At 41.3% G+C, this 14,330-nt stretch overlaps 1 protein-coding gene across 1 annotated transcript in view; it reads right to left on the reverse strand.

The window, feature by feature from the left end:
* Window positions 1-13,945, reverse strand: part of TTC17 (tetratricopeptide repeat domain 17) — a 57,193-nt gene extending 43,248 nt beyond the window's left edge. The window contains 3 exon segments of the mRNA XM_062577299.1: window positions 134-223; window positions 13,713-13,879; window positions 13,882-13,945. Coding sequence (XP_062433283.1) covers window positions 134-223; window positions 13,713-13,879; window positions 13,882-13,927 — 303 coding nt within the window. The 5' untranslated portion in view covers window positions 13,928-13,945.
* Between the last annotated feature and the right edge of the window lie 385 nt (window positions 13,946-14,330).

Below are 14,330 nucleotides of genomic sequence, written 5' to 3' on the forward strand. Positions count from 1 at the left end.
ATCTTTTCACTGAAGCAGAATTATTCCTGTGATGATTTCTGCTTCCTTTCTAAAGTTTGTCAATAAAGAGTTTGGGGGTGGCGGTAGGATACTGGATATTCAGAAATGAATTAATACTTAATGTTAACTTTACCTCCAGTTCTTTGAGGTAGTTAACTGTTGTTTCTTGTCTCATTAGTATTACCAAATCATGTGGGTTCCTCAAGTTCATTGGTGAATCCACCTGCAAGACAATTCAACAGTCCATCAGATTAGACAATCTCCAAATTAGATGAATTTTCAAAGAATTTAAACAAAATTCAGCTACAGTTTGTCTGTTCAGAAGTTTTATGTCCATTCAGCATTCATAATATGCACACATTTTTAATCAGTATTTCTAATAATATCGTGATTGAAAAATTCAATTCAACTCACACTGTAGTCTCAAACCTGTTCTAGTTTATTGAGACACACAGATTTTAAGTACAACAGACAAGTAAATTCATCATTCAAAAACATTAGGGGTACGTATTAAAGTACGGAAGTACTAGATACCCTAAATTAAAATTGTAAAAATCTGTTTCCTTCTATAGCTTTAAAAATCCTCCATCAAGTCCCTCACGAGGCATAAAGTACTTCAGCTTCAAATCAGCTTCCCCATGCCACCAACTTAATGCACCAGCCTAGTGTTGAGACTTTCAAAGATCTGTTGCCTTCAGGATTAAGAAGAAAGTAAATGAACAAAATCAAGAAGTAAGCAAACAAAGATTAAAAGCTCTATTACCGAACACTGTGCTACAGCCTCAATAGCTCATACACAGGAGCTGGCAGCTCAATAAACAGCAATGTTATGGGTAAGTCACAGACAAGAGTGCTTATATGCCATACCTTTACTGGTCTGTAAATGGATTCAGTAAGCTACGGCACTGCATTCTTAAGCTGAAAAATCCCAACCTTGCCCTAATGCCAAATTAATTCTGGCCGGACTGGATGGGAGAAAGTCACTACAGGCAAGAAGGCGCTCCATGAGCAGCTGAGCTGATCCAAAGCCTCTCAACTAAAATGGTCTGACTCCCAGTCTTCTGGGCTAGGCAAGCAATACCAACTAGCCCCTCACGTCTGCTGTGCTGCCCACTGAGCTCTTTCGCAAGCTAATTCAAACACTCTACCTCTACAGGATGCAATTCCCTCTCAGCTATTACAACTGAGCTAGTAAATTAAATTAGCTTATGGAGGACCCAGTCAGTACCAGAACAGAAGCCAGGAAATAGAAGAAGGTGATAACAGGGAAAGGACATGGGGAAGGAGAGCAGGTTCTCCCATTCTGAAGTACTGTAGATCAGCTCACCGCATTTTATGGAAGTGTACCTCAGACTATTACAACAAATGACTAACACACCAAGACGCTCCTGGATCTGTGCTCAGTTTCCATTCAAAATGTCAGCAAACAGAACTAGCTACTGTTTAAAGACATCAATACAATCTATGCATTAGTAGTAATATCTCTAACAAGGCCTGTCCACCACTTTCTACCATAATCTCATTCTTACTCTTTAATTTATAAGGCTTACTGGAGCGTTCTATGCCAAAAGAGATTGCCTTGGTGTCTTTAGGAAATCTATCCAAATTAGGTCACATTATCTTTTATTGAAAAAGTCTGCTATACGTATATGTTCAATAGAACCCACCGAACTCTTGCTCTTATTTCCAACTTTCCAAGTAACTCAGCTGCGTTTCTGAAACTTTTTTCCTGTAGAGAATTACAAATTGCCATAGTCCTACAGGAGACGCGTGTGCTGCTCATTTTAACGTGACCTGTCAACAGTTTTGGTTTTGGGAAAGGTTCTCTTGATTGCAAGTCAAACAAGAAGCTCAAATTGACTTTCTTTTGACTACTGAAAATTAAGTCCACGCTACTCACAAGCCTCCCTACTAAGCAAGTACTCCATCCTCAATGATGAAAGCAAGTATCTGCCTCTTCTTGTTATTCCTCCCCCTCCCCCAAATCAATGTCACTTTTGGTTAAATAAGTGTATCCGTGTTCACATCAAAAGCTGAATTGCTTCTTTTAGGCTGGAGACATTTTGAAGAGTGGTTACATATAGAGTCTAGATACACATGCAAAACTCATTTTCTTGTCTAATCAATACCCTTGTTTCACCAAGCGAACAGAATACACTAGGGGCTATTGATACCAGTTTATTTTTTTCATTATGAATTTGGAGATTATGGATTTAACTGTTGCCAGGAAAAGGCGGCATCCTTGATAGTCTAGAAAAGCACAGAAAATATATCAGCAAAACTAATGATATTGTTAGTTGCAGTATCAAAGTCTACAGCATCTTACAGGCATATTTCGTATTTCCTCCTATGGGGCTTACCTCATTTAGAACAGGTTGTACATAAAGCAGAGTTATGTAATTAATGTAGTACTTGTACATGCCACAGTAGCTTCTCTAGCAAATGAAGTACGAACAAGTGAATGAGATACGAATTTACAAGAAAAAATACACATAGGAAATTTGACTGTGTTTAAAGCACTTAATTACACACTCCAAAAGAGCACCCTTGCTCTGACTGTTAAAGGCGTCTTGCATGATATTATAAAGTCGCTGAGACCAAAATTTAAGAGTTGACTATCAGGTCCACTTTCAGTGACAAACTGCATCTGGGGAGTGATTTTTTGCAGGATGCTGTTCAGGCAATACCATTTACAAAATCTTACTCTGCAAATTGAAGGGTCTCAGCCTGCAATTCACTCAGAAACAAAATGATATTCCCAGATAGACTCTGTTTATAGTTTGAACTAAAATAATCTCATAAGAGGAAGTTCTGAATTTAACATTTGGGTATATGGGGTGGTATTTTACCAGTCCAAAATGCTTGGGTTGACAGGAAAGCAATGTGACATGTAATAAGTGGTTCCAGATTCCTATCAACTACAGTTGATAGCATGGTAGCATGAAAAGAAATCAAAGGGATGGTGGCAATCAAACAGCAATGCCCACAAGTTTATTCATAAGGTTATTTCAATCCACTAGGAAATTATATCCAGTTTAGTCATGAGCACCATATTTTTCCTCAGTCTTCAGCTTTTCCACTTACAGATCTGACCTCAGTTTATCCCCAGCAAATGAGCACCTTCTAATGATTACAAGAATCCTCAATCTATTAGACAGCTGATATTATTAAATAACCTTAGTAACCATTATCTCTTTTTAAGGCCAAAGCTCCAAAACTAAAACTTTAATAGTAAATCTGACCTCAGATTTACATTTAGATTTGATCATTTCTGATACTGGAAATTCAAAACTTCAATTTTAAGAAACTATCAAAGCAAAGACTTTATTATTAGCTGTTAGAAATAAAAATCCATCTAGGTCTAATGATTTCTGAAAGAGTTTGATTGGAAAAAAAAAGCATCTTTGCTGGACAAATATATGACGTTTGCCACGGAAACTCGATCCAGCACATCCAAAACATTCTTTCTGGCAGCTCATAAAAGCAAGCTGCATATAACATATACATCTTCACACTTTTTAATTTATACATTTACAGCATGAAGGCATTACAAACTTATGATTGAGGAAATAACAATTTGCTCTAAAGCTGAATGCTTTTGCATGACACAAAGGAAAACTGATTCTTAACTGAAAAACCACAGGAGATCTTAGGGTATCACGCATACAGAATGAGAAAAAGTCATGTGAACCTGGTCTTCACCATACATCAGTTTGGAGGATGATGGTACTCATGGTTTCATAGTTTGAAGCGTAATTTCCTTTTCTGCTTAGGCTGATCAAAAAGTCACCCTATTGCCTTTTCTTTCTTACTACCTGCAATCTTACAGCTCCACTGAGAATCAGACAAACCAACCTAGCTCCAAAATGATCAGAGAAAAGATTAAACAATGAATTTTCAACTAGATCAGCAAGCCAGTCTGAACTGACCTCTGGTAAGCATTTTATCATCTCTCGTCTCAACACCCACAATCACATGGCTCAGGAACTGCTGCTAGAAACACAACCTTTCCCTCTCAAATCTAGCCAAAAATATTATCAAGACTTCTGGTTTGTTATCCACCTTTTCACACCATCCCTCCCCAGAACAAACATTTTCCTTCACAGTGCCAACTGTTTCTACAGCTAGGAAAACAGAATGCTAATCACCTGTACAGAACACCAACACTACCCTTGACATCAAGAGCCACAACTCATGATGCATTTAATGCACTGAGCAGGTAGTACATAAAGGTATAATTTCAGCATAATCTGCAAAGCAGGGGGAACAGTAGCAACAGAGGTACAGGTAAGTGGGTAAATAGCACTTGCTAAAAATGAGAATGCACACTGAAGAGTCCTGCAGCACTCGTGATCTGTCTTTTAAAGCCTTACTACATCCTTGCCGATGGTGCTTCCTGTGCTAGTGTCAGTCATTACCTTCTCACTTTTCAGTGCAGTTATTCTCATGAAGTACAAAATTGTACAGCAAATACAAATATAACAGAGGCCAGGGGTTTTCTGTAGGCTACTTCTTTGGCGGGGAACACCACCACCACCCAAAGACATGACGATGCAAACCAAAGATACAAAAGAACCCTCAAAAATTCGCTGACCTGTCTCTTCGCTGATCTGACTCTTTAATCACAAAACATATAGCCTATATATATATATATATACACACACACACACACACACATATATATATATGTATGTATGTGTGTGTATATATATATATATATATGTGGAGGATTGTTCTGGATTATACACCTCTTTCCTCACAAAAAAAATACTGTAAATACTACTAAAATACTGCAGAGTTTAGAAGATACCAGTTTAATTCAGTCCCATGTCATGTTTGCTCTTAATGACACACAGGCTTCCTGTATTTAATAGTCACCCAGCAGACTTATCTCTGTTTGCATTGCAGAAATAGCTCCAACTAAAAACAAAACAAAAACAAAAAAACACCCACACAACCAAAAACAAGCGGAATGGGACTGGTTCCACCAGACACATTTTGTGTGAAATATCAGTTGATTTCTCTTTTATGTCTGCAGCCTTTGCATACTTGATCTAAATTTCATGGCATCCACTAGACAAAAAACACTTATTTAGACAGAAAATATTAAGCAACATGAATAGAACTGGAACATTTTGAGGAAAGAGCACATTATATCTACATAGGTGCAGAATCTACAATTGCATATCATCTCATAGCACAAATGGTGTATATTTACTAGCTTGTATCCAGCCCCTCTCCTTCACCACAGTGCAACATTTGCAAGTAATTGTCTACTGTCACAGCTCCTGCTGTGAATTAAAGAGCTTAGGTGGGTTCTGTCACTGTAACTTCACAAGACTTGTGGAAAAGGTTCTAGCACTATTGGATGGAAGACAAGTTTGTATTTGTTCTGAGCATTGTGAAAGATGTGTAGGGTAGCTCGTATTTATGTCAAGTTTTAAACAATTGACTAATAAGAAAAAAGCCCACAACTTTGCACTGGAAACTAGCATAGCTCTGCCATCAACAGTCCACAAATATTACTATGGAGCAGGTGTTATTTCAGAGGCTGTCAAGTTTTATTTAAACACCGTAACCGTTGCAACCAAATACTCATGTGCTCTAAGGGGCTTTGTACCACAGGAGTCAATCTACTGCCAGGCAGGATGCACAGTCTTGCTTGAGCATGCCACACTGCCCAAAGTTGCATGCATACACACGTTTCAAAATCACATCGCTTTTGATGTTTCCTGTGATGTGTAAAGCAAGAGCTGAGGATTTTATTATAAATCCAAATTATGTCAGAAACAGTAGCTTTGCTTTCATGCAGTATGGTGAGTGGCATGCCAATACCTCACCGTTTCATGCAAAGTCTGTTATCTTTTACCACCTGATTATGGGCGTTAGAACAGCAAAAAAAACAAAGGGGCATTGGAATGTAGCTTGTCTTCCAGAAAGATAATGTTCTTCTGAGATGAAACAAAAAGTAAGTCAGCTTATAGATCTAGAGCTTCATGTTTAACAGACTCATAAGCCAGAAAAAGATGCTTGTTCTAATTTATTTATTTTTAACTCTAAGTATTTGGCCTATGGCAGAACACCTTTCTCATTTAGTTTTCCTCCAAAGTGCTGGAACAGTGACACTCAAGATGAAATATCTGAAAGGCAAGAATCTGACTTCAATTCAGACATAGTAAACTGAAAAAAAAAAAGTGCTGAAAAGCCTTCATTGAAATTCAAATGGCTACTATAGTTACACTGCAGAAAGTCTGCCAGTAAACCACTTTTAGAATAAGTGTTCTCTGTTCAACTTTGCTCGAAGGTGAAAGTTTCTTTTTATAAAGCACAGCTCAAATTTATTCACGGTCACAAAGTACACTAAAAAACTGAGTCAGCAGGAAACACACTGAATTTGTGCAACAACAAAAAAAAAAAAAAAAAGCCACAGTAGATGACTCAAACCTCTAAGCCTTACTCTCATATGTTACCTGCATACCTCAAGGTCTCCAAATAATTAAACTTGGTAGATTTGTGAAACCTTCTGGTAAATAGTTTTTCCTCACAACTTAGTTACATTGTACTAGGAAGTAACTTTTAAAAATGAGGGTAAATGAATGTTTCGGTCAACTATTTTTATGTAGGGCCTTTTTTGAAAATCTCACTGTTAACTAAGAAACAGGAACACCAAAACCAGAACAGCTGTCAGTGCTGGTGCATGCCCTAAAAATTGTGTTATATGCAGAAGTAGATTATGACAGAAAGAAACTGGGAATGACACCACATTAATTTATGCTGTATGCACAATGAGTTGCTGGTACTTGTTTAAAGAGGGGATTTTTGCCACTTTACCTCTGACAATTCCCAACCAGACTAGAACTCTTTGCAATCTTAAGTAGGAGAAGGATTTAAAAAACTATGTTTGCCTATTGGTAAATTCTGGCCATCTTGAGATAGTCTACACTCCAAATAAGTGGGATAGTATCATGGCATTTCTGAAAACGTTGCAGAAAATTATGTAAATGTCTCAGTGCAAGACAAGGTATAAAACTGAAACGGTGCACAGGCACTTTGGCTTAGGCAGATAATGAACAGGAAGTGTCGGAAGACTCTTATTCCAAGGGGTGTCACAGAAAGATTAATCTAGAAAGACAGTGTTGAATTGATTTTTTATAATAGTCATTTGAAACCCTACATAGTCTGTTAAAAAACGGCATTAGTTGTTTTGTTAAGAGCTGAGCTACAGGGAAAATAGCAATTTTAAATGCTTGTAGTGCTTCAAATTTATCACCCAAACATAACTTCAGCATTTACACAATAGGCTCGCTCAACAGAGATCACTTCAAGAGGGTATCAGCTATGAATCTCATAGATCTAAATTCACTGAAGGAAAACACTCAGATTGCAATGTACTGGTAGTCAGGCTTATGGATTCAAATCAAGTTTCTAATGCATACTTTCTAGCTAAGGTTTATTTTCTACAGTAGCCAAAGAGATGCCAGCCAGGCATATTCAGCTGAATCAGAACAAGAGACAGTGAGATCACTCATATACACCGATAATACAAGTAATTGTTTTTAGAAGAAAAGCAGTCTGGTTCCTGCTGCCTGCTCATTGCCAAAGCCTAAAAATATTAAGTGTTCTCCTACTCAAATCCCAGAAAAGGATAAAAATTAATTGCTATAAGATACTTAAAGAATTCAAATACTTTTTTTCCAGCAAATGATGACAAAAACAGAAAGAAGAGCAGATAAACCAATGGGTTTCTTGGTTAACTTTTAAAGGAAAGACTTCATGCTGTGACGCATTGTTTGAGCAGGCATTTTATAGTATGGTTCCCATTTCTCAATTTTTCTTTTTTTAAGCCAACAGGAATTCAGCTTTAAACTCAAAAAGAAAAAAAAAAGTTCAGCTACTTGAAAGAACATTGGATTTTACAGGCTTGCTGACTTTGCCCTTTTTGGCATTGATGGGCCCTTCATGCAAACATATGCTTGGGCTACTTCCAGGCTATCCTTTTGCTATGGAGCTCACAATATGGGGAAAACATGCCAGGCTCCAAGCACAGACTTCACCATAGAAAAATCAGTTTTGAAAAGTGGATTCTTATCCATCTTGTTAGTTTCTCCTACACTTAGTTTAAAACTAACACAGAACAGGATGAGAGGCCAGGAAAAAGAAGGATAAAGATACTAAAACACACAGGATCTGGAAACCACACTGTGGCCCAGAGGACAAAGCCACACAGACCCCCACCAGAAGTCAGAGTTAAGGTAAGTCTGTGCCTAATCCTGTGCCTACAAATAGCCAGGAGCGCAGCTGGCACCTTCTGGATTTATAAAGGGAACCATCTCAGTGAATATTGTTTGGATTTGGCCCAAACAATACCTGATTGTATTAAAGATTTGTTGTCAGCAGTCAGAATTTGGCATAAGCTTACCTAGTAGACAGTGACATGGGTGGGGTGGAGGTAGGGAAAAAATGAGTTATAACCACACTTCAATGGCTCTTCAGACCTGCTCCCTACCTTCTCTGCCTCAGACACAAATCTTTCCACAGCTGAGCTGAAAACAGCAAAAGCTGCTTATGCTACACCATTGCCTTAGCACAGAAGAATAATTCTGCACGTCTGACTGCACTTCACTTATGGACTAACACAAAGGCTATTTCTACCAAATTTTTCATCTAGCCATGACCTTCATAGAGGTACATAAAAATCCATGCCTTGCTCCCCAACAAGCACACTGTGCTGGTAAAACATAGTTCTCTGTCAGAAGCATCTGATCTGGGACAATGATGCAAGTTTCTCCACCATTCAGTATTTAAAAAGGATCAGGTTCAAGCTTTTCGGATACACTTAGGAAAAGACAGAGAACAAAGTGAAGAGTTTTCTAGGTTTTGCCCTAAAGAAAGGTCAAAACCTCACAGTCTTCCAGTGACCAAGAAAGACATTTTAAAATAAAGCAAGCTGCTCTCTTCCAGAGAATAAGCTAGGACCCTGAGCTACAATTCAAAAACTTCATGCTTCAACTTTTCATCCTGGGGTTGGATGACTTCTAGTAAACAGTGGTAGATTAATACCAACCTCCAGCCTCTTTGCACATACTCAATTAGAAGCACTTTTGCAGAAGATTGTTTCAGGGAACACATGCTATGCTATCCATTTCAGTAAGAATTTTCTTTGTTTTTGACATACAACACATTTTTCATTTGGCTGCACTAGATTTTCTATATTCACTTCATCTTGGATTGCAGCTTTTTCTCTGAGTACATGGACCATGTTTTCATTTCAACCTGTTAATGGCTGCATGCAGTCAAATGCTAGGCAGGCATCAGTAATGCATTATCTAGCTCTAAAGCCATCCATGAATCATTCTGCCTTGTAGGATGCAAGGAGGGCCACACTCGCATTCAAATTCTTAATCAAATGAACAACTGCCATGCAATGTTTCTTTTCTTTACTTGTACCAAACAAGGATTAAACACAATGCTCCCCTGCATGAAATTCACATGCCACTATTACTGAGCAGCTAGTCCCCTCAGCTCAGAATAGGGTAAAAACCTTGCTCTCTCACTCTCTTTTCCAGATCCCCCCCCCATCAAATTTCAAAACAACCAACAACACATTATAAACAAATCAACTTTTTGCCAGCTCAGATTCCTGGCCAGAGCCTCTCTGCTCCTGGCAACACTTCCTCAGTCCTTCTTTAGTCGTCTGTCTGGGAGGTTTCTTCTTTTAGTCTAGGTCCTCAGAACTAGCTTTTTCAGCATTTCTAGTGCTCCAGAATGCACACAGCAATCCTTTGACTCCTCCCAGCTTGCTTGGCTTCAGATGTCTCCATCATGTCCCAATATGTGATGTTTAGAAGGATTCAGCCCCAGCTCTAGTAAGTCAGATTCCTCCGCTACATTACAGCAGCTGGCCCTCCCCAGTAAAGCCACAAGTGACCACTGAAATTGTTCACTGTATTGTATGTTATCCATGTCACTTGTTTGTCATCCTCTTAGCCCAACCTTTCTCTTCTCTTGAAGTGCACTGGCACTTTAGTGAAGTAATTAGTTCCCCTATTACCACGCAAGGACAGTCTAAAATCAGCAATAGTCCGATTTATACCAGGAGTTGTGAAATAAAAAGGTTTATAAATGTGCACTGAGCAAATATAGTCTCCTTAGAGAGACACAATTACTCTGACCCTAGCATTGCAGGAAGTCGTATTTCAATGTAGACTGAAACCCAAAAGAAGATAAATTAACTGATTCAAAGAGTGATGATTTTGACCTGGAAACAGCTACCAAAATAGACAAGTTTGGTGGCTTCCTCAGTAATGAGACATGAAAAGCTACATGCACAGCTGGGAATTAATTTGTTTCATCATTCACAAATACTTACTAGGAATGGGAACAGCAGGGCCTACTTAGCAAGCACTCCCTTTTATTAGATGAGACCTTGGTGATATACTTAAAATTGTTAGGTTTGCCTCAATTTTGCCACCTCTTTCAGGGTGTTATAACAGTGGGAACTCCAGTTGAAACCTTAGTCACGGAACTGCTGTCTTATGCCTCAGGAAAATCAATCTCACGTGAGTGTAGTCTCGTGTTAGAGGCTTACACCTTGTTGCACTCTAAGGACAAAACAGCTAGTGGACATTTTGGTGTAAGAATATAAACTCCTCTCTTTCCCTCAAACAGATTCAGGCTGTTGCATTTTGTATAGAGGTCAGGGTCTATCACTTCAGCTTTCAGCTCCTGATCCATGGTGCACTTTGGAAACAAGGAAAACAGTTCCCAGTAATAAACTTCAATCTGAAGAAAGCCACTTGTCACTGATGCTTATCTGGACATCCATGTTAGTGACTAATTTAGCGCAGGGAATGTCTGGCTCTTACTATCACTTAAGCTTTGCTTGCATCTTAATAATCTGGGCTTCTTTCAAACAAACTAAGGTAACCCAAATGAAGAATAAACCTTTTTTTTCTATAAAATAGGGGCAATCTTTTATTTTTTTAATACATTTCAGACTGAGAAAGCTAATATTTCTAAAGTTAAGTGCTAATTAATATACCACTCTTAGTCACCAGGTAGTATTAGCCACTTCTAATTCGAGACTGCTGGGCTGGAACGGTTGTGATCAGCACTACAAAGTCCAAACCGTGGCTGGTTATCAGCAGCATCCCTCAGGGATGAACACTGGGGCCAACACTGTTTAATGTATGTATTAATGATCTAGGCAACAGTGAAAAAAGGCCACAGCAAGCTTAGTGTCCTCTGCAGACTCGGGGAAGGGATGCATAAGCTGGAAGCTAGAGCTGCTGTTTGAGACACCACTGAAGAAATGCACTGATGGGAATCTCATTCATTAAGTTCAACAAAGGCAACTGCAGAATCCAGCACCTGGGACAGAATATGCCCGTGAACTAGCAAAGTTGGGGCTGACTGAACAGAAAACAGCTTTGCAGAAAAGAGCCCGGGGCTTCTGGCAGCGAAGCAACTAACGATGAGTCGGCAGCGTGCCCTTGCAGCAAAGATGCCAACTGCATAGCGGGCTGTAGCACTAAAATTCAAACATGGGCTGCCATTGAAGCAGCAGTAACTAGTACAATGGATTGTTATTTTTAAGTTTGAAGGAGGAGTCTAAAGCACTACAGAAAAAAAAAGATACAACAACAGTGCTCCACAAAACAGCAGTAGATTAATTATAACTGGTAAAGAAACTGCTAAGGTGACGGGCAGGGCTCTGAGAATGTTGAGAAGCTGAAATACTGGACACTGCAGGCAAGCACAAAAAGCTGCAGAGTCAAAAGATTTGCAAGATGAACGTAGAGGAAAGCTCCACTGAAAATGCACAGAGCAAATCAGCTGGAAAGAATGACTGAATGGTTAAACCAGTAAAAAGACAAGCCCTCATGATAAATACCAACTTCATGAAGAATATTCTAAAAAATTAAGGCAAAAAGATGCTCTGCATGAAAATTTCAGGTTTATTTTCTGTTAACAAGTAGTTATGTCTTGGTGTTAAGAGAAGGATAGCTCAAATACTTTGTAACATTAGTTTGTTATCAGTTCACTAGTTCACAATTATCAGTCATCTCATTCTCAATGAACAGATGACAATTCTTTCTGTTGCGGGACATTGGAAGTTATCTGCTGTGATTCTAAGAGTTAACAGCAAAACAACCATACTTTGGCATTTAAAACAATATTAAAGTTCATCCTGGAAAAGGCCCACTCTTCTCACTCCCAAGATTTTCAGTAAGTAAAAAAATGAAATTGAGAGGCGCTCTACAGGGCTGATAACAGCCAACAGCCACAAATCTAAACTTCTATTTCTCAAGAGCCACAGAAAGAAGAAGAAAAAGGGCTGAAATAGATATTATTATGAAAAGCTCACTGGACAATTAGGACAATTAACACATGTTATGAAAAAGCATTAGATTGCAGTTTCTGAAGAATCTAGCTCCTCATACACCAAGTATACCAAGTTCAGAACCTGAGCCAGTCTCCTAGCTAGAATGAGCTCATTTGACTACGTGGGTAAAGGAAGTTAACTTATTCCACAGACATCATTTTATCATCTTAGCTACAGTTTAACTACTTGAACACAGGAACGCCCTTACGTAGAAAGGGTATTTAGCCGTAATTGTGTAGCTTGCTACACAGCAGTGGTACAGTGGAAGCATCTACACATACCATCAGCTAACTGACATCATGAAAAGCCATTTCTTAAGATGAGTGCTGGAATTTAGCTAATCAGATTTCAAGTCATTTTAGCTAACTAGTTTTTTTTTTTTCAAGTCACAGCTGTTTTTCGTGCAATAATCAACACTTCATCAAGATCTGATAATATATAATTAATACACTCACACAGATGCTTCCAGACCCTTATCATATGCTCTCACCACATCCCTACCACATAAAGTGGGAAAAGGAAGAGAGAACAGCCTGGAAATGTTATCCTCCATTAATCTGTCATTAACTGGGGTGAGAGAATGCTTGGATCCCTGAAGACAGCTTAAGAGACATGAGATGGTGCTTGAGACTCATAAGGCAGCAGGGATCGACAAGGCAGTGCTGGAAATCTGTCAGACAGTACGATTCACTTCCCAGAAAGTCAGTTTGCTCTGACTGAAGGCTACAATGCTTTCTGGTTGGAGATACCCCCACAAATTCTCTCTCTCTCTCTCTCTCAAAAAAAAAAAAAAAAAAAAAAAAAGAGAGAGAGAGAGAGAGAGAGAGAAAGCAGAAAGACATCCTTCCCTCCACATTCTTCCGGTTTTGATCAAAATTAAGGGGGGGAGAGCACAGCTTTCTGCAGGGATTGTCTCTTCCGCTCCTCTTGGAAGCGGACTGAGTAGCGCTGCCCAAGACTTGAGCGCACCTGACACAGGCGCAGATTTCTGATCCCATTCCCCTTACAACAAAGCGGGAGCAAAACAAGCCGTAACAAAGCCCGAACACCACATACGCGCTGTAACTCCTCGAGGCCCCGCGCGGCAGCGGGACCGGGCACCGCGGCTGCCCCGCGGCGGCACTGCGGAGCCCCCGCGGCGAGCGGGCGCAAGGCCGCCGCTGCTCCCAGGAGGGGCGGAAGGGAGCCGGGCCGGGGGCAGCGGTCGCGCAAGCCGCCGCTCGCTCGCTCGCAAGGCCGAAGACGGCCCCGCCACGGCAACCGCCGCCGCGGGGGCGCCCAGGCCCGGCCGCGCCCGCCAGGCCCGCGGCCACCCGGTCGCCCTCACCTGCTGCTGGATCTTCCCGTCCTCCGTGACCACCCAGTGGGTGGTGGCGGCGACGGGCCGCGGCCCCAGGGCCAGCAGCGAGCACAGGCCCAGAGCCCAGCGCCAGGGCACCCACGCCCGTCCCGCTCCGCCCCGCCCGGACGCTGCTGCCGGCGCCATCTTCCCGATCCCGGCCTCCCCGCACCACCCGGAACCGGAAGGCCGCGACCCGCCATTTTGGGAGGGGGGAGGACGGGGCGGTGCGTCCCGCGCCCCGGGAGGCCGCGGGGGCGGCAGCGCGGCCGGGAGCCGGCGGAGCCGGCGCGGCGCAGGTGAGCGCGGGCGGCGGCGGGAAGCGGCCCCAGGCGCTTCCTCAGCGGAGCGCCGAGCCAGGAGCGGAGCCCGGCGCCGCGGGCCGCCCCGCAGGAGCCCTTTTCGCTCCGCGAGCCGGGGCCGGGCTGCAGAGCCGCCTTGCGCCCCCCGAGGCGCCGCGATCCCTGACCTCAGCCTCGCTCCGGGCCCATTTCAGGTGGCAGCACGCAGCCTTTGCTGGCGCACGGCCCTGGAAGCTCTCCGCTAAAAACTGTTTTGTCTGGCGTACGCTGAAAAGTTTGTCAGCACAGCTTGAAAAACGAACTG

Source organism: Rhea pennata, chromosome 5 (genome assembly GCF_028389875.1).
Source record: "Rhea pennata isolate bPtePen1 chromosome 5, bPtePen1.pri, whole genome shotgun sequence".
Classification (NCBI taxonomy): Eukaryota; Metazoa; Chordata; class Aves; order Rheiformes; family Rheidae; genus Rhea; species Rhea pennata.